Here is a 20684-nt window from a genome sequence, read left to right on the forward strand (position 1 = left end):
TGTTTCTGAAGGATGCGGGCTATGGTTGATAAGATCACTCTGTTGTTGTGGAAGATGGCAGGGTTTCCCACAGTCCCACAGATGCTAGATTTCCCACAGTCTTATGGCATCATTTTTAACTACCATTTGCACAATGGCAGCCTCCTGTTCGTCTGTAAATAGTCGTCTTTCAGTTCTACAAAAACAAAATAGCATGCAGTACAGTAAACACAACAGTAGTACAGTACACAAGATACACGTTACAAAGTAGTATAGCTCTGTCACGCCCTGACCTTAGTGAGCCGTTTTATTTCTCTATTTGGTTAGGTCAGGGTGTGATGTGGGGTTGGCATTCTATGTTGTCTATTTCTTTGTTTTGGCCGAGTATGGTTCCCAATCAGAGGCAGCTGTCTATCGTTGTCTCTGATTGGGAATCATACTTAGGCAGCCTTTTCCCACATGTGTTTAGTGGTTAGTTATTTTCTGTTACCTGACAGAACTGTTCGTGGTTCATTTTGTTACTTTGCTCAAGTGTTTCGTTGATCAATAAAAATCATGAACACTTTCCATGCTGCGCTTTGGTCCACTCATTCCGATGAGAGCCGTTACAGAACTAACCACCACCAAAGGACCAAGCAGCGTGGTCAGGACGATTGGACCTGGGAGAAAATCCTAGACGGGAAAGGACCCTGGAGGCAGGACGGGGAGTATTGCCGTCCGAAGGAGGAGCAGTACGGCGACGTTACGAGGAATTAGCACGGCAACAACGGAAGACCGAGAGGCAGCTCCAAAAAAAAATTGGTGGGGGGGGGGGGGGGGGGCACACGGGGAGATTGGTGGAGTCAGGGTTGAGACCTGAGCCAACTCCCCGTGCTTACCGTGGGGAGCGTGTGACCAGTCAGGCACCGTGTTATGCGGTGATGCACACTCTATCTCCAGTGCGCATTCATAGCCCAGTGTGCTCTGTGCCTGCGCTCCGGCATTTACCGTGCTAGAGTGGGCATTCAGCCAGGACGGATTGTGCCGGCTCAGCGCTCCTGGTCTCCAGTACACCTCCTCGGTCCAGCATATCCTGCGCCAGCTCTACGCACTGTGTCGCCAGTGCGCCTTCACAGCCCAGTTCATCCTGTGCCAGCGCCCCGCACTTGCCGGGCTAAAGTGAGCATCCAGCCAGGACGGGTTGTGCCAGCCCTACGCTCCAGACCTCCAGTGCGCCTCCACGGCCCAGTATATCCTGTGCCAGCCCCACGCACCCGGCCTCCAGTGCGTCTCAGAGATTACTCTCCTTGTTCTTGGTCTTCCTCTACCTCTTCCTCCACCTCTACCTCTCTCTGCCAAGTTTGCTTCCATTGTTCTCCAAAAACAGGAGTACTCACCTGTGGCCTTTTTATCCATGCCAGAGGTCTGATTGCAAAGTGACACATTTACGCAATTAGTGTTTGAAGAGAGGACGGGATCAATTGGTAATTGAGCTAAGCTTGTTGAACAGTGTTGCATTTCATTTGCACACAAGACATTTTAGTTGTGAAGGTTGTGCCAAAGGTAGAGAATTGTGTGTTGTGTTTTGCCAAATGTTTGTTATGGAATTGCAATCTGAGTGTAAAGCAAAACATATGCCAGTAGTATTGCAGATCTGGTGTCTGGTTCAACTAAATTAGTTACAGGTTTGGGTCATTGTGCCTCATGGGCCAGTTTTAGTGTGTAAACAATTGGGAAAATCTGTAAAGCTGTGTCATGAGACTAGACGTATGGCATATAGTCCTGTATTTCAGCTATGTTAAAAGCCTTAAAATTGCTCTCTTCTGGGCTTTGCCTTACAGTGCCTGATACAGCTCCCACTGATGTTGGAGGCGGAGGAGGCACAAAATCTGAATTAGTGATAACTTGGGAGGTAAGTCATCTGTCAGGTTTTGCTGTTCTCTACATAGCCGGGTAATTTTTACTGTTCTCTCCATAGCCGGGTAATGGTTTCACTGTTCTCTCCGTAGCCGGGTAATGGTTTTACTGTTCTCTCCATAGCCGGGTAATGGTTTTACTGTTCTCTCCATAGCCGGGTAATGGTTTTACTGTTCTCTCCATAGCCGGGTAATGGTTTTGCTTAATTGTGCAGAATTGAATGGAGCAATATTATGATCTGCACTAGAGCCAGCCCTCTCTTCTGTGCTGGCCATGGAGTGCCATTTCTCCCTTCCAATGTGATTGAACTGATGGACAGCGATTGTTTAATTTTTTCTCCCTGCAATAGCACATAATTGTGGATGAAGTGGGCTTCAAAGAAACAATCAGTGATTTCTGCACATCTGTGGGTTGTGGTGTAGGTGTAAGCCAGGGATCATCAACTACATTCAGCCGCCGGGCAATGGTCAGGGGGCCTGAACATCATTACAAATCATTTGTGGACTGCAAATTGACAGCAAGAAGCCCAAACAGATATAATATTTGACTAAAACATAATCATTTCAAAGCTTGCTTAGATTTGTATATGATCACATATATCTCTCTATGCGTGGGAATACTTTGGAACAGATTTCCTAAATTAAAATCACTTGGAGCTGATTTGCTGGTGTTTTTAGTCTTTTTTATAAATAAAATACATATAATAATTTTTTGCTCAGAAAACTAGGGGGCCAAATAAAGTCACAGCCATTTGGGGAACCCTTGTGTAAACACTACATCTAATCATTGCAACCAAGGTTGAAGACCTCTTTGGCAGGTGCCTGACGACAAACACAGGGGTGTCAGTGCATTTGTCTGTATGCGTTTTAATATCACTATAGTTTTGTGTTTCGCTCCCAGCCCGTGCCTGAGGAACTGCAGAATGGAGAGGGCTTCGGTTACATCATCGCCTTCCGGCCGCTGGGTGCCATCACCTGGACACGAGTGGTCATCTCCACGCCCGGGGTGGCCCGATACATCTTCCGCAACGACACCATCCCGCCTTTCTCGCCGTTTGATGTGAAGGTTGGGGCGTACAACAACCGTGGGGAGGGCCCCTTCAGTTCCATAGCCACAGTGTTCTCAGCAGAGGAAGGTAAAGGAAATGGCTGCCAGTGGAAGTCATGCTGAAACCGCGCCTAATCTTTTCATTCTGGAGGCACAACCTTCTATAGTAAAGATGAAATGCGTTGGTTCAGACACTTTCCCCCTCTCAAGCTGGGAGTGTCAACTTGATATTAGTTATTGCAGTGGTAGATTACAGGAAATCCTAGCAGAAACTTACTACACTGGGCTGTCAGTGAGGTACTGTGTTATTTGAATTTGCCATGCAAGTCAGATCCCAATAACAACCAAGCCGAGGCAAAACCTCTATCCAGTGAATCTACAGGTCTATTCTCTGCTTTCCTCTCCTTCCTATTAGTGTGTTTGATTGTGTTGAATGAGTCTGTGGGGTTCTCACCAGCTCTCTATTTCTGCAGTACCAATTGAGGCTCCTAAGAGGGTTTGGGGCAGGAGTGTGTCTGCAGCTACAATTGAAGTGATCTGGGAAGCCCTCCCCGTCACCCCTGAAAGAGTGCTGGGTTATGAGGTAGGATTCACTCAATTTCCTCAATGAAACAACATACTCATTGCCATTTCTAGTGTTTATATGTAAATCAGTAGCTTCATTTATTCTATTTGAACACACGGTTCTTGAAATATCCCCTGGGGTGCTGTGTACTGTAACATCTCACTGTATACGATATCATGAGGAGTTCTGTAACCTTGACAACATTTTGTTAATATGTTGACTCCTACACGTACTGTATATGTCCCAGCACTGCTTAGAGCAGCTGTGTCTGACGACCACCACCATTTAGCTGCAGCAGCTTTTATAGCCGGTTGAGAAAAGCTCATTTAAGTACGCAAGAAGAGCTTTTCCTTTTCTCCCAGTGCTCTTTCAATCCTGCTCACCTCTGCCCCCTGGAACAAAACCCTTTGGTTGCCATGGCACTGGCTATATTGTGTTGATACAATAGTGCTATCAGGTCAGCAAACAGGATTGGAGAGAGAGGGGCTTTTAAGGGGGTAAGCTGTTAGTATGCATCTTGCGCCTTAGAGGTTGGGTACAGTGGAGGTCATAGGATTCTGAAAGAGATGACACCTTTCACAGACAGATGCATTAGTATTGTTTGTGTTAGTAGCCAAACTGGCAGGATAGGTCTAAACTGATAATATGCCCATCATCTACAGTATGGATCTAGTTTTTTACTCCAGTATGGTATATTGTTAAGTTTTTTTGCATGAAAATTAGTATCTAATAGGTTAATTTAGTTGCATGGCCAATACCAGGAGTATAGATGTGCCTATCCCAAGAGCAGACTTCACATTTTCTCTCTAATTATTTACTTTACTCTTATGTCACTTAATACCCGAAACATGAATATTGAAAATGACCCTAAGCTAGCATTGGATTATTTCATTTGCTTCATCAAATATCTCTTCACCTGCACCGTTAATTGAAAGCTAATACCCCCAAGGAAAGTAATTAATTGCTCTGTCTAGTGTTAAAGAGAATACGATATTTCTCCATGCTGTAGCTGGATGTGTTCATTTCTAAGTACAGAAACTGTACTTTTATCATTGAAAATACAGATTTGTAAGGGGAATACATTTTATTGAACCAAAAACAGTGGATCTTAAACACATTATTGTGACAAGAATATCCCTATACTGTATTAAACAAGCCCTTTGTCATTTTACTTATTACTCTTGGGTGCCTTTGTAGAATGACCATGGGCTAGAGATTATGGGTATCAAAAATTGAAGACCCATATATCATTGATTGGGAAGCCAGTCCTCCACTGCACACCAAATGGCATTACAGATTGAATGATGAGGCAGTTCTAATAATGTTTTTTTTTCTTAAAAGTCCCTTTGGCTAGAATTAAATTGCTTGTCTAATATCTCAATCTCTTGTTGTTTTCTTTCCATTGGTTAACAGGTGGTGTACTGGGAAGATGACACCAAGCCTGACACAGTAGGCAAAGTGAGAACCTCTGGAAACTACTCAGTGGTTAATGTGACTGGACTGAGCGCTAACACACAGTATTATCTAGCTGTGTGCGCCTTTAACACTGCAGGGACAGGGCCACAGTCTGCACACATCAACGCCACCACCAAGAAGCCAGGTGAGTGAATCTCATTTCCATGTACGTTTTAGTCATTTAGCAGTTGCTCTTATCCAGAACGACTTATAATTAGTGCATTCATCTTAAGATAGCTAGGTGAGACAACTACAATTATCACAGTCGTAGTAAGTACATTTTCCTTCAGCTGTTTGGGGATTGTACTGTATATACACTGCATGCACAATTATTAGGCAAATTGTATTCCTCTGGATTAATTTTATTGTTGAACAAACACAATGCTCTCAGTCAATCCAAAATGTTATTGAACCTCAAACCTGAATGTTTAACAAAGGAAAAGTGAGTTTTGTCTTTCTCAGGGAAATATATAAGTGTGCAGAATTATTAGGCAACTATTAGTGTGCAGAATTATTAGGCAACTAAATTACAAAAATAATTTCTCTCAACTCGTTTATTCTCAATTTTTAGAGTAAGTGTAACAGATAAGTAACACAAAATGACAATTATATAACATTGTTGGCCTTTCAAAAATATTCAGTGACCAATATAGCCACCCTTATTTTCAATAACTGCCATGAGCCTTCCATCCATGGAGTCTGTCAGTTTCTTGATCTGTTCACGATACATTTTTGCAACCACAGCCTCCCAAATGCTGTTCAAAAAGGTGTATTGTCTTCCATCACTGTAAATCTCACATTTGAGAATGGCCCACAAGTTCTCAATAGGATTTAAGTCAGGTGAGGAAGGCGGCCAGGTCATTATTCAGGCATCTTTGAGGCCCTTGCTGGCTAGCCAAGCAGTGGAGTACTTGGATGAATGTGATGGAGCATTGTCCTGCATAAAGATCATGTCCTTCTAGAATGCTGAGGACTTCTTCCTGTACCACGCGTTTTTTGCGCCCCAGTTGACTATTTGCAACAAAACGTTTGAATGTCCGGTGGTCACACCTCAATAGTATAGCTATTTAAAGAGTGTCGCATCCGTCTGAAAGGCATTTTACATTTTTGGCTTTTCAGTGTCATTTAAATGTCTTTTTTGGCCCATTTTACCTGAGAGAATGAAGCTGCCTAATAATTATGCACACCTTGATATAAGGTGTTATTCACTTTCGCCACACCCTCCCTCATTACACAAATACATATCACCATAAAATGATTAAATCCAATAAGCATTCAAGTTTATATGTTTTGGAGTTCGAAAATGTGAATAGAAACAATGATAAGATCAGAATACTCACTTGCATAATAATTGTGCACGCAGTGTACATTTTTACTTAAACATTTAGGGGGAACAGAAACTCATTATTTTGTAAAACTATACAAGTATTATATGAACATCTCTCTGTTCTTCTCTCTTTCATCATCACTTCTCTCTCTTAGCACCAGGCCAGCCTCCTTTGAATGTAGAGTGGACCATGATTGGCTCTCTGCTCACTCTACACTGGGGTCCTGTGATAGCCATGGAGACAGAGGCAGAGGTCATCGGATATCTTGTATGTCTCATGTCACTGTGGCTCTATTCTTTTGTCAAGCACAACACGACCATCTCAAACCCACTCTTTCCATCATATTGGTAAGGTTTTCCACAGGGACAAAACATCCATAGCTCCAACCAGCAAACCTCACTGTACTGTCACCAAGCACTAGGAGCCATTTTATCATCCAATCAGCAAAATCAAGTTTAAATTCCCTCACTCCTCACTGCTCATTTCAGCCAATCTTTCATTTTTGATTGTTTGTTTTGCATTGCCGTTTCTAGGTGCTGTTGAGAAGACACCGGTACAATGACGTAAACAGCATCATAACAAACAAAACCAGGATGGAGCTGACGCTGTCTCCCAACGACAACTACCTGATCCAGATCAAGGCCCTGAGTGAGGGCGGTGAAGGTGTGGGCAGCGAACCCATCCACATCCACAAATTAAGTACGTTTGCCACTTCCTCTCTCTCCCCTCTCCTCTCCCTGTGTTCCTTGATGAAGCTTTAATGATGATTAAATCAGCCAAACAGAACATTTATTTTGGGCTCTTGCATCCCTCTTCAACCATGTTTAATAGACTTCTTTCGGGTGCAAGAAATGCAACCTTTTTAGAAATGCATGTGTGGTGCAATCCATCTCTGCCATTGGGTTATTATTCCTTGTTGACTTCCCAGCTCTGCGGCATATAAAATGGTACAATGCCCCCCCCCCAAGAGATCTGCTCTCTGATGTGATATAAGCCTCATCTCTGTGTACTTGTCCTATCCGGTTGAAAGCAATTACTAATAGATGTGGAAAGCACTATGTAATTCACAGTTGCCCTTTGATTTACAACGACTTGTCATCAAATTTAGCAGATAGAGACAGAAACTGCCCCGATTTTTCGGGTTTTTTTGCTCTTTTTGAAAAGTGGAATTTTCAGTTCTTGAAGAGCTTCTCTGACTGCTGGTTTGTGGTTTCAGGCATGGGCGCACGAGGCTCGGGAGCGTCTAGTCTCAATCCGCAATTGCTGTCTCATTTCTCTGCATTCCTCATCAGCGCTCACCTCCTCAACACCTCCTGGTGATGTCTGGACACAGTCACAGCCCTCCTACCAGCCCTCCTCTCTCCCTCTCCTCTAGCAGCCTGCTCCTGCATTCAGATTGGCATGGGTGCAAACCTCTGTGGCAGTGCTGGACAGAACAGGAATTTTGAAGGGGCCATGCATTGAGGATATAAATTGTTCTGGAGAAAACATGAATTTGTGTGCATGATATTTTACAGTTTCCTCTCATGTCATAAGTGCTGTCATGCTGTAAAACCATCTTGGAAATATTTTTTTCCAATGGAATATACTTCTATTTGGGAGTACTGATGTCTACATTATATAAGTACAGTTGAAGTCGGAAGTTTACGTACACCTTAGCCAAATACATTTAAACTCAGTTTTTCACAATTCCTGACATTTAATCTGAGTAAAAATTCCCTGTTTTAGGTCAGTTAGGATCACCACTTTATTTTAAGAATGTGAAATGTCAGAATAATAGTAGAGAGAATGATTTATTTCAGCTTTTATTTCTTTCATCACATTCCCAGTAGGTCAAGTTTACATACACTCAATTAGTATTTTGTAGCATTGCCTTTAAATTGTTTAACTTGGGTCAAATGTTTCGGGTAGCCTTCCACAAGCTTCCCACAATAAATTGGGTGAATTTTGGCCCATTCCTCCTGACAGAGCTGGTGTAACTGAGTCAGGTTTGTAGGCCTCCTTGCTCGCGCACACTTTTTCAGTTCTGCCCACACATTTTCTATAGGCTTGAGGTCAGGGCTTTGTGATGGCCACTCCAATACCTTGACTTTGTTGTCCTTAAGCCATTTTGCCACAACTGGAAGTATGCTAGAGGTCATTGTCCATTTGGAAGACCCATTTGCGACCAAGCTTTAACTTCCTGACTGATGTCTTGAGATGTTGCTTCAATATATTGACAATTTTCCTTCCTCATTGTCACGCCCTGGGTAGGCAAATCTATGTTTATATTTCTTTGGTGGCCTAGTATGGCTCCCAATCAGAGGCAGCTGTTTATCATTGTCTCTGATTGGGGATCATACTTAGGCAGCCCTTTTCCCCACCTGAGATTGTGGGATCTTGTTTTTGCATTGTGCTGTCCAGCCCTGCAGAACGTTACGTTCGGTTTTGCGTTTTGTTGGTGTTCATTATTAAATGAAATGATGTACGCCTGCCACGCTGCACCTTGGTCTCCTCATTCAAACGACGAGCGTAACACTCATCATGCCATCTATTTTGTGAAGTGCACCAGTCCCTCCTGCAGCAAAGCACCCCCACAACACGAGGCTACCGTGCTTCACGGTTGGGATGGTATTCTTCGGCTTGCAAGGCTCTCCTTTTTCCTCCAAACATAACAATGGTCATTATGGCCAAACAGTTCTATTTTTGTTTCATCAGACCAGAGGACATTTCTCCAAAAAGTACAACCAACCTTTGTCCCCATGTGCAGTTGAAAACCGTAGTCTGGCTTTTTTATGGCGGTTTTGGAGCAGTGGCTTCTTCCTTGCTGAGCGGCCTTTCAGGTTATGTCGATATAGGACTCGTTTTACTGTGGATATAAATACTTTTGAACCTGTTTCCTCCAGCATCTTCACAAGGTCCTTTGCTCTTCTGGGATTGATTTGCACTTTTCGCACCAAGTACGTTAATCTCTAGGAGACAGAACGCGTCTCCTTCCTGAGCGGTATGATGGCTGCATGGTCCCATGGAGTTTATACTTGCGTACTATTGTTTGTACAGATGAAGGTGGTACCTTCAAGTGTTTGGAAATTGCTCCCAAGGATGAACCAGACTTGTGGAGGTCTACAAATGTTTTTCTGAGGTCTTGGGTGATTTCTTTTGATTTTCCATGATTTCATGCAAAGAGGCACTGAGTTTGAAGGTAGACTTTGAAATACATCCAAAGGTACACCTCCAATTGACTCAAATGATGTCAATTAGCCTATCAGAAGCTTCTAAAACCATGACATCATTTTCTGGAATTTTCCAAGCTGTTTAAAGGCACAATCAATTTAGAGTATTAAACTTCTGACCCACTGGAATTGTGATACTGTGAATTATAAGTGAAATAATCTGTCTGTAAATAATTGTTGGAAAAATTACTTGTCTCATGCACAAAGTAATGTCCTAACCAACTTGCCAAAACTATAGTTTGCTAACAAGAAATTTGTGGAGTGGTTGAAAAACGAGTTTTAATGACTCCAACCTAAGTGTACGTAAACTTCCGACTTCAACTGTATATATGTTTGACACTGATCCTTGAAGATTACTAATGCCTTAAATCCATTTACATACCAAAGTAGTTGACAAAAATATTTAGTTATCTTGTGTTTTCAAAGTAATGTGAGGTTTTAATGAAGGTATGTTCACATAATTGTGGTGTCAGCTGCTCAATGGAGAGATGTGTTGTGGTTTATATGGGTTGGATGTCCTTTGATATAACTAACTGTACATGGCATCTTGGGTTATTATTATGAGGTTGAAGACGTACAACTAATTATCTAACTGACACCATGCCCAAACTAATGTCAAATTGGCCACTATAGCAGATAAAACCAGTTTTACATGATAACTGTTTGAATCATATACTATTTGATCAAGTGATTTTATGGCTGTAGCTCGACCATTACCTTGTATGCTTTGTGTTTGAGCTGTGTTAACTGAATACCAGTTTGGTCACCTGTCCCTCTAAGCCACTCATCTCTGCAATTGAAATAGTATTAGGCACCTTACAGAGCTGTTGGCTCCTGAGCTTTAGCCCCCTCTTTACAACAAGCTGATGGGACTTGACATTTTGTTCTGTATCTCATGCTCCTCTTAATAATTGATGTATATCACACTCTGCATTCAGCACACAGTGAAATGTTAAGGTTCCTGAGAATAGAATCATGTAGAGTTATTGTGTAAAACAAATCCCACTTGTAATTTTCTGCATTCAAATTACCTCTAAATGCTAAATACGTCTATCATTTATGACCTGATTATTCAGAATTCCGATCATCAGTCGGCAAAATATATATAAATCATACATGTTTAAGTATAGGACATATATGAGTGCCTTCACTGGAACATCTTACAAATTGACGGACATATCCACTCTTTCTGGATCAGTTTTTGGAAAAAAAAAAAAAATTTGGGGGGGGGTCTATACTTTTATGGTCCTGAGAGATCCCGGGCATAATAAATGTAAGATTGAATCTGCAGCATAATTTACCAGTTATTAAAGCATCTTAATAAATTATGTCATGTCTATGGAGCCATGACTGGAAATTAAGGGAAAAGTTGGCTGCTGTCATGTCCCCTTCTCAAACTTCACTCTGAGAAAAAAGGGTTCTTCGGCAGTCCCCATAGGAGAACCCTTTTTGGTTCAAGGTAGAAATATTTTGGGTTCCATGTACAACCCTCTATGGAAAGGGTTTGACACAGAACCCAAAAGGGTTCTTCAAAGGGTTATCCTATGGGGACAGCCAAATAAGCATTTTAGGTTCTAGATAGCAGATTCTTTTTTAAGAGTGTATAAAGTACAAGACTAGAGAACTGCTACAGTACTATTTTAAAGAACTGTGACTAGCCTGATGGTGAGGGAGAAACTGTTTCCTGTTCATGTTATTGTACGATGGGTCCATCATCATGAGCCATCATTCTGGGGCCACTGACTACTGCTATAAGGAATTGTGCCTTCACTGAACTTTGTTACTGATTAGGGCTGGCTGACCTATGATCACGTTGTTGTGGGACTGTTCCCGTCATCTGCAAAGTCGAATGAAAGCAGAAGGAAGTGATCCTAGGTAACTGTGTGACTCTGTCCCTGCTTAGCCACCAGAACAGGTGTGCAGGCCCCAGAAGCCCGTAAAGCTCAACCAGTGGATGCAATCAGCCTGTCCTATCTGCTCCTACAGTGGTTTCATAAAGGCCTGTGCTCATTGATTACTGCTGCAGCCCAGTCAATGGGATATTGATTTCCCTGTCCCATTATTGCAGCTGTCACAATTCAGCTGCTTGATTGACTGATGCTGGGGCTTCCTGTTGCACATTTTTTGTTGGTTACTATTTGAGATGTCCTCCCCTACTCTTTCTCTGTCTGTGTGTCCACCTCATCCAGAGGGGACAAGTCAAAATCCTAATAATACAATGTAATATACATTACATGTTTTTTTTATAAGAGCTACTGTGACAAACTGATGTTTTAGGTAACGTCCCCCTACTAGTTCCGAGTACTTTTAACGGATTTTAAGTGCTGCACATTTATAAATTCCCTTACTGAAATTCATATGAAAATTAACAGCATTTTGTTCCTCATTAAAGGTCATGAGTTGGTTAAGAGAGGAAAATTGTCATGTTCCTTTTTTGTAATGTATTTTTGACTCTTCAGCTCTTTTAAAAAAAACTGTAATCTGAGGCTGAAGAGTGACATTGTTATATAGCAGTCCTTTTCTTTTTCTACAAATGATGAACAATGGCTTTTTAGGTGTCAAACTGTCTGGGGACTTAGCCTGTGTAATAATACTACTGTAAAAAAAAAAGTACAGCGCGGTGTCCAAAAATTCAAGGATAAAACACAGTAACACAGTGTTTAATTGAAATAGTATAACTCTTAGACCTTTTTCCTAATTCCTATGCTCATCACCTGATCATTATTTCTGTATGCTGGTTAGTAGAATAGTATATACTTACCAGTTCACCTTCACATCACACAGCACTAGAGTATGTGGATTTACAAATAAGTCCTTTATCAAACTTGGCCAGACTATCCTATAATTTACATAGCTATATACATGTATGTTACACCCTGCTGACTGTAAAATATAGGAGAAATAATGTACCTTTTTTGGGATCGTACTTTGTGAATTACTACAAAATGCATCCAAGAAAATTATTGTAGCCATCAGGTCAGCTTACATTTTGAGTTTACATTTTTACAACATGACATGATTAACACTGATGTTGGTTACTTAAAGAGTGCGCTTTAGTTCTGACAAATGTGCTTGGTCAAATGTAAATAGCTTGCATATATATTTTTAAAGATGGCCTACAAAGACAACCTACTGATATTTTATACAACTTGTGGCCCTTGATTTTAATACTGATGTATTAATCCATGATCTCCATGAGATAACTGACCTATAGAACTGCGTTTCATATTGAAAAGTAACTGTTTTGTCTTGTATACTAAAATTGTGCATGTGAATCATTGTTTTGTGCTTTTGTGTTGAATTTTCTAAAACTGTAACTTAATAAAACATTAACTGCAGCAAGTTGTTTGCTTTAAAGAGACACTTTCTTTCTCTCTTCACACATACAGTATGTGACCTACCGTATGGTCTTTTCAACTGCCACATCAGACAGATGAAGGTTTTCCAGCACTATTTGACCTTTTAATATTCATAATAAGGCACATCTAGTATATAAAAAAAGCAGCCTACAGGCTGGGATTAATTCTTTGACACCCATTTGAGCTTTGATGGGTTTCAGCATCCCCACTCTGAGAGTGTCGTCAACACAGCTATTGTAAATCAATTTGACAACTTGGCAAAATTTCAGAGGGGTGACAGAATTACAGATATGTAAGTGCTGTATTATGCAGTTGATTTTTTTTACATGCATGGGTAACATAGTAATGCCTAATTGGGTCGAAGACAGTTCCCTCATGTAATCTAATGCAGGGATTGCAAAGTTCAATACGTCTTGGGAAAGCTGTGCTCCAGGGATTCACACGTCAATGATAAGCAAGGCTTTTTAGTCAGTGGGATCCAGATAGGATTACTTTTTGCCATATCAGTTTGTAGAACAAAGTACTGCTTCTGCGTGTAATCACTTTTTAACATCAGAGAGAGAGAGAGTACAGTGTTCAAGAGCTTTCACTGCTGCTCATATTAACTGGAAGACCACACTCGTGCACACACCACACACACACACACACACACACACACACACACACACACACACACACACACAGGCCCAGTATATTCCTTAATCTTAATCAGTTTGAATTATAACTCTAAACCAGTGCATGCAATTCATGCAGCCTACTGTATGCATGCTCAAGCCTTATTTTTAGACAATCCTAACCTAATGAACATAACGTGGCGATACGGACGAGTGGAATAAAATCTATGCAGACATACAGATATAACTGCCAAAATAAAGGAACACCAACATAAGCCCACTGGGCACACACTGGTTGAATTAACGTTGTTTCCACATCATTTCAATGAAATTACATTGAACCAATGTGGAATAAACATTGAATTGAAGTCTGTGCCCAGTGGGAAGTATCTTAATAGGGCATTGGACCATCACAAGCCAGAACAACTTCAATGCACCATGGCATAGATTTTTCAAGTGTCTGGAACTCTATTGGAGAGATGTGATACCATTCTTCCATGAGAAATTTCTCAACCCAATTGTTGATTATGGTGGAAAACACTGTCTCAGGCGGCTCTCCAGAATTTCCCATAAGTGTTCAATTGAGTTGAAATCTGGTGACTGAGACGGCCATGGCATATGGTTTACATCATTTTCATGCTCATCAAACCATCATGGCTATGCCCACATATCATCCTATGTGGGCATAGCCATGGTAGCCAAAATAATGGCCTGCCCAGCATTTTTATACATAACTAAGCATGATGGGATGTTAATTGCTTAATTAACTCAGGTACCACACCTGTGTGGAAGCACCTGACATCAATATACATTTTATCCCTCATTTACTCAACTGTTTCCATTATTTTGGCAGTTACCTGTACAGTATGTACAGAAGCTACAGTATATATAGCGTATGTCATTACATTTGAATCTCTTCACAGAATTGCATATTTTCTTGTTGGTCTCACTCTAAACAACAAAAGAAAAACAGGTGGATGCTGAACATTGATTTAAGGTTGGTACATCGTTTTACCCTGTGACATTTCGAGGGCTTTGGGAGATTACAGATAATTTTGAGCGGATCACTTTTGTATAGTCGGTGACCATCGTTGCTCACGACTTGAGCCTACATGTCAACTGCATGAACTTTACAAAAATCATGTGCTCAAAGGTCATGAAGTTTTGATTGCAGTCGACTGCAAATTTCTGCAGTTGCTCTTCACCAACTTCATCCTCTAGCCGTCACCTGCTTTGTGGATGGCTCTATTATCAACCAATCATTATGGTGTTTTTGATTAACCCACACGAACGTGACCAAAGAAGTAACTGAAACAGGAACCAACTTCGATGCAATTTATTGATTGTACAATGTACACACATGTATCTTCAGTTTGGAAGTGTGTGATATAGAGTTGGAGTTTATTTTTTGACATTATTAAGAACAACTTTTATAAACAGTGGCAACACTACCATGTTGCCCTGAGCCTTTCTGTTGGAAAACCACATCATTGTCTGATTTTCGGCTGTCGCAGATGCACCTCCCCCGACCTCACTCAGAGACTTTCGTCTACAGTCGGTTGCTATCGCCTTGCCACTCAAACCAGCCCAATGCTCTGAATAGTGTGTAATTAGGGGTTGAGCAGCACTGAGCATTTTCCTAATTAAATAGAAATGCCAAGCTCGTCAGACAGTGGCCAACGCAACGTTTGAATGCCAACCACTGAAGCTATTTGTAAATAAAGTGTCAGAAAAGTAAAGTGGGCCTGTCCTTAGTCCAGAAATACACGTTCACAGCTTTCACTTTAGCTTTTGCTTATTGTACAAGCAATTTATTTAGAATGTTTCTGTTTTAGCTTAACTTATTGTTATGCATTTCGCTTAACTAAATGCATAACATTTAGTGCGGTGAAAAAAACTCACTTACTTATGATTGATTCTTATTTGGTCATGAAGTAATTCTTAAAAGTAGTAGCCTACCCAAAAGGTTGAAATAGTTTGCTCTTACACATTCAAAAATAAGGTCACAGTTAGGTCACAGTTTTGTTCCCCGGGTCGAAGGTACACATAATGTTCCTTCAGAGGTACACATGTGATCTCCCATGGTACTGTTTGATACTTTTTAGGCTACATGCGTATAAGGTAGGCTACCATCATCTGCTCTTTATGCTTGATTGATTGGTCTATCGACCAATAACATGGAGCTGTGACATCATCACTCACCGTCTGAGGGGGCTCGACATTGTCTTACGTCAGATGGCTTCACTCCTACGTGACGATCATCTTGATGCAAGACAATGGGGCCTCCAACGCTTCAAAGGTAATTTAGATTTTGCCACAAAGAGAAATGATTGTGCAATGGATGAACTGTCAACTAACAAACCAAGAATTAGAAAGCTGTTTGAGAAAGTGACTCTAAAGTATTTTTGGCTTGCTAAGGTGAGTCATTTGACACATTTTTACATGATTTGGCAGCAGACTAACTTAACTTAGCTAGCTAGCTATCGTTTTTAGCATCTTAATATAGCTAGCTAACAAAGTTCTTTGTAACATTTTCTTATAGATCACAGGTCTGCTTAAATGATCTAAGAGTAATATGTTGGGAAAGTCCTTTTAAGATATACAGTGCATTTATAAAGTATTCACACCCCTTGACCTTTTCCACATTTTGTAGTGTTACCCAGTGGTATTAAAATTGATTTAATTGTAATTTTTGGTCAACAATCTGCACAAAATACTCTAACGTCAAAGTGGAAGAAACATTATAAGATGTATTAAAGATAATGGAAAATAAGACACTAATATATCTTGATTAGATAAGTATTCACCCCCCTGAGACAATACATGTTAGAAACACCTTTGGAATTGATTACAACTGTGAGTCTTTCTGGGTAAATCCTCTTTGGGCTAGGGGGCAGTATTCAGAAGTTTGGATGAATGAAGTGCCCAAAGTAAACTGCCTGTTACTTAGGCCCAGAAGCTAGGATATGCATATAATTGGTAGTATTGGATAGAAAACACTCCAAAGTTTCCAAACCTGTTAAAATAATGTCTGTGAGTATAACAGAACTGTATAGCAGGCAAAAACCCGAGGAGAATCCATCAGGAATTTTTATTTTTGGAGGTGACACCATTTAAAATGCTTGTCTATGGGGAAATCAATGGAATACCTCCCAGATTGCAGTTCCTAGGGCTTCCAGTAGATGTCAACTCTTTAGAAAGAGTTTCAGGCTTGTTTTTTGAAAAATTAGCTAGAATTTGTAGTTTTTCTAAGTGGCTCCCATTTTGGCTGTAGTGTTGTGGTGCGTGTCGGTGAGGGCGCACACTTGGTTATTTATCTCCGGTAATGAACATTCTATTCTCCGTCTTAAATGTTATCATTTATTTACATATTAGGGTACCTGAGGATTGATTAGAAATGTTGTGTGACTTGTTTAGACGAAGTTTATTGGTAACTTTCCGGATTCATTTGTATGCATTTTGAACGGGGGAAACTGGTGGATTACTGAGTCAAGCACGCCAAATAAACAGACTTTTTTGGGATATAAAGAGGACTTTATCGAACAAAAGGACCATTTGTTATGTAGCTGCGACCCTTGTGATTGCAACCAGAGAAAGATCTTCAAAGGTAAGTGATTTATTTTATTGCTATTTCTGACTTTCGTGACACCTCTGCTTGGTTGGAAAATGTATGTAATGCTTTTGTATGCGGGGCGCTGTCCTCAGATAATCGCATGGTATGCTTTCGCCATAAAGCCTTTTTGAAATCTGACAAAGCAGCTGGATTAACAAGAAGTTAAGCTTTTAAACGATGTAAGACACTTGTATTTTCATGAATGTTTAATATTACGAATTTTGTATTTTGAATTTCGTGCTCTGCAATTTCACACTACCGTCCCATCTAGCCCAAAGAGGTTTAGAGCTTTGCACACCTGGATTGTACAATATTTTGCACATTATTCTTTTTAATATTCTTCAAGCTCTGTCAAGTTGGCTGTTGATCATTGCTAGAAAGCCATTTTCAAGTGTTACCATTGATTTGAAGCTGGTTTCAGTCAAAACTGGAACTAGACCACTCAGGAACACTCAATGTCATTTTGGTAAGCAACTCCAGTGTAGATTCGGCCTTGTGTTTTAGGTTATTGTTCTGCTGAAAGGTGAATTTGTCTCCCAGTGTTTGTTGGAAAGCAGACTGAACCAGGTTTTCATCTAGGAATTTGGCTGTGTTTAGCTGTATTCCGTTTCTTTTTGTCCTAAGAAACTCACTAATCTTTGTCGATGACAAGAACACCATAACATGATGCAGGCACCACCATGCTTGAAAATAAGAAGAGTGGTACTCACTCTTCAAATTTATCATAGACTGGTTTGTTGCTTAGCAACAAAACAGAGATATGTGGAACTACGTAAACGTAACATGTAAAGGGTTGGTCTGATGTTTCATGAGCTGAAATATAAGATCCCAGAAATGTTCCAAATGCACCAAAAGCTTATTTCTCTCAAATGTTGTGTACAAATTTGTTTACATCCCTGTTAGTGAGCATTTCTCCTTTGCCAAGATAATTCATCCACCTGAGGTGTGGTATATCAAGAAGCTGATTAAACAGCATGGCCATTACACAGGTGCACTTTGTGCTTGGGACAATAAAAGTCCACTCTAAAATGTGCAGTTTTGTCACACAACACAATGCAACCGATGTCTCAAGTTTTGAGAGAGCTTGCAATAGGCATGCTGACTGCAAATGTTTATTTCTCTACCATAAGCTGCCTCCAACATTATTATAGTGAATTTGGCAGTATGCCCAACTGGCCTCACAACCGCAGACCACGTTTAACCACGCCAGCCAGGACCTCTACATCCAGCTTCTTCAACTGTGGGATCGTCTGAGACCAGCCACCCGGACAGCTGATGAAAGAATTAAAGAATTTCATCCCAGGGAAGCTCATCTGCGTACTCATCATCCTCACCAGGATTTTGACCTGACTGCAGTTCGGCGTCGTAACCGACTTCAATGGGCAAATGTTCACTTTCCATGGCCACTGGCATTCTGGAGAAGTGTGCTCTTCACAGATGAATCCCGGTTTCAACTGTACCGGGCAGATGGCAGACAGCATGTATGGGGTCGTGTGAGCGAACGGTTTGCAGATGTCAACGTTGTGAACAGAGTGCCCGATGGTGGCGGCGGGGGTTAGGGTATGGGCAGGCATAAGCTATGGACAACAAACACAATTCAATTTTATCAATGGCAATTTGAATGCACAGAGATATTTTGACAAGATCCTGAGGCCCATTGTTGTGCTATTCATCCACCGACATCACCTCATGTTTCAGCATGGTAATGTCGCAAGGATCTGTACACAATTCCTATAAGCTGAAAATGTCCCACTTCCATGGCCTGCATACTCAGTAGACGTCCCCCATTGAGCCTGTTTGGGATGCTCTGGAATTACGTGTATGACAGCGTGTTCCAATTCCTGATAATATCCAGCAACTTCTCACAGCCATCAAAGAGGAGTGGGACAACATTCCACAGGCCATGATCAACCGCCTGACCAAGGAGATGTGTCGCACTGCATGTGGCAAATGTTGTTCAAACCAGATTCTGACTGGTTTCTGATCCACGCCCCTACATCTTTGACCAACAGATGCATATCTGTATTCCCAGTCATGTGAAATCCATAGATTAGGGTCTTATCCGACTGATGTCTATGAACTGTAACCCAGTGAAATCTATGAAATTGTTGCATGTTGCATTTCTATTTTTGTTAAGTATACTTTTCATCTCCAATGTTTATTGAAAACAAATACATTTGCACAATGAGCACTTTTTGTTTTTCAAATACATTGTTACAGTTGTTGGTTAGCTAGTGAATTTCAGCCATATTAGCATACACATGACATCAATCAATACACCTCAAAACAAGACATGATGTCAATAACAAGATACAACAAGCTAAAGCCTTCCCTGTAGCTCAGTTGGTAGAGCATGGTGTTTGCAACACCAGGGTTGTGGGTTCGATTCCCACGGGGGCCAGCAAAGGGGAAAAAAACAAAAAAAAAATTATGAAATTGTATGAAATGTATGCATTCACTACCGTAAGTCGCTCTGGATAAGAGCGTCTGCTAAATGACTAAAATGTAAATGTAATGTAAAACGAGTCACTTACAATTCCCCACAAGGCAGCTTCTTGTCATTGTTGCTAGCTATCTTGATATCCAGAATCACAAGAACAGACATCTGCCCCATTGAAGCATATGCATTGTTTTCGTGACGTTGTCAGCTAACCCATCTATAGGTGACAGCAACTATATTTTCATGCAAACTAACTTTCACCAAATGTATACATGATGCACTACAACCGTAAACTAGTTGTTGAATTAAACATAGGCCTAGCTAGGTTGAAGTTCGTTAAAAAAGAATAATACCATGTAAAAGAGATCCACAGCCAGTGGTATGATTCTGACATACAGAATGAGCATGTGTGTCCCTCCTTGAATACCATCCTCGAGGAGTAAACACTTTTTCTGTGCATAGGCTTGTGATTTCTCTTGACATGCGTAGACAGTTTACCATACTGAGTAGGATGTAACTTCCCACCGGGATAATTATGTTTGAGATTGCCACTAGAATTCTGATTCCAATGACCGCCTACAGCATCCAGGCACTATTAAATCAATGCAGTATGAATTTCATTTACACCATAACTACATCGAAAATGTTATAATCTAAAATAAAATGGATATTTTTCTTCATCTGAACCAACTGCAGCTTGGTGGCAGAGAAAATAATCACTTTGCAGCACCTTGAATATGGGTACAAGTGGATTGCCTTGAATCTCCAGTCTTTAAATCAAATCAAATCAAATGTTATTGGTCACATACACATGGTTAGCAAATGATAATGCGAGTGTAGCTAAATGCTTGTGCTTCTAGTTCCGACAGTGCAGTAATATCTAACAGGTAATCTAACAATTTCACAACAACTACCTTATACACGCAAGTGTAAAGGGATGAATAAGAATATGTACATATAAATATATGGATGAACGATGGCCGTGCGGCATAGGCAAGATGCAGTAGATGGCATAGAGTACAGTATATACACATGAGATGAGTAATCTAGGGTATGTAAACATTATATATATAAATTGGCATTGTTTAATGTGACTAGTGATATATTTATTACATCTAATTATTAAAGTGGCTAGAGATTTGAGTCTGTATGTTGGCAGCAGCCACTCAATGTTAG

The 20684-nt window shown here is 40.8% G+C and overlaps 1 protein-coding gene across 3 annotated transcripts in view; it reads left to right on the plus strand.

Annotated features, from left to right (window-relative positions):
- LOC115207541 (contactin-3-like) overlaps positions 1-7952 on the plus strand; it is an 84335-nt gene extending 76383 nt beyond the window's left edge. For all 3 annotated transcript variants that reach the window (XM_029774703.1, XM_029774704.1, XM_029774705.1), the window contains 7 exons: positions 1800-1870; positions 2776-3010; positions 3396-3505; positions 4901-5087; positions 6425-6537; positions 6804-6969; positions 7487-7952. In XM_029774703.1, coding sequence (XP_029630563.1) covers positions 1800-1870; positions 2776-3010; positions 3396-3505; positions 4901-5087; positions 6425-6537; positions 6804-6969; positions 7487-7590 — 986 coding nt within the window. In that variant the 3' untranslated portion in view covers positions 7591-7952. The remainder of the gene's footprint in view (positions 1-1799; positions 1871-2775; positions 3011-3395; positions 3506-4900; positions 5088-6424; positions 6538-6803; positions 6970-7486) is intronic.
- The last annotated feature ends 12732 nt before the right edge of the window (positions 7953-20684 follow it).

This window comes from Salmo trutta, chromosome 14 (assembly GCF_901001165.1).
Source record: "Salmo trutta chromosome 14, fSalTru1.1, whole genome shotgun sequence".
NCBI lineage: Eukaryota > Metazoa > Chordata > Actinopteri > Salmoniformes > Salmonidae > Salmo > Salmo trutta.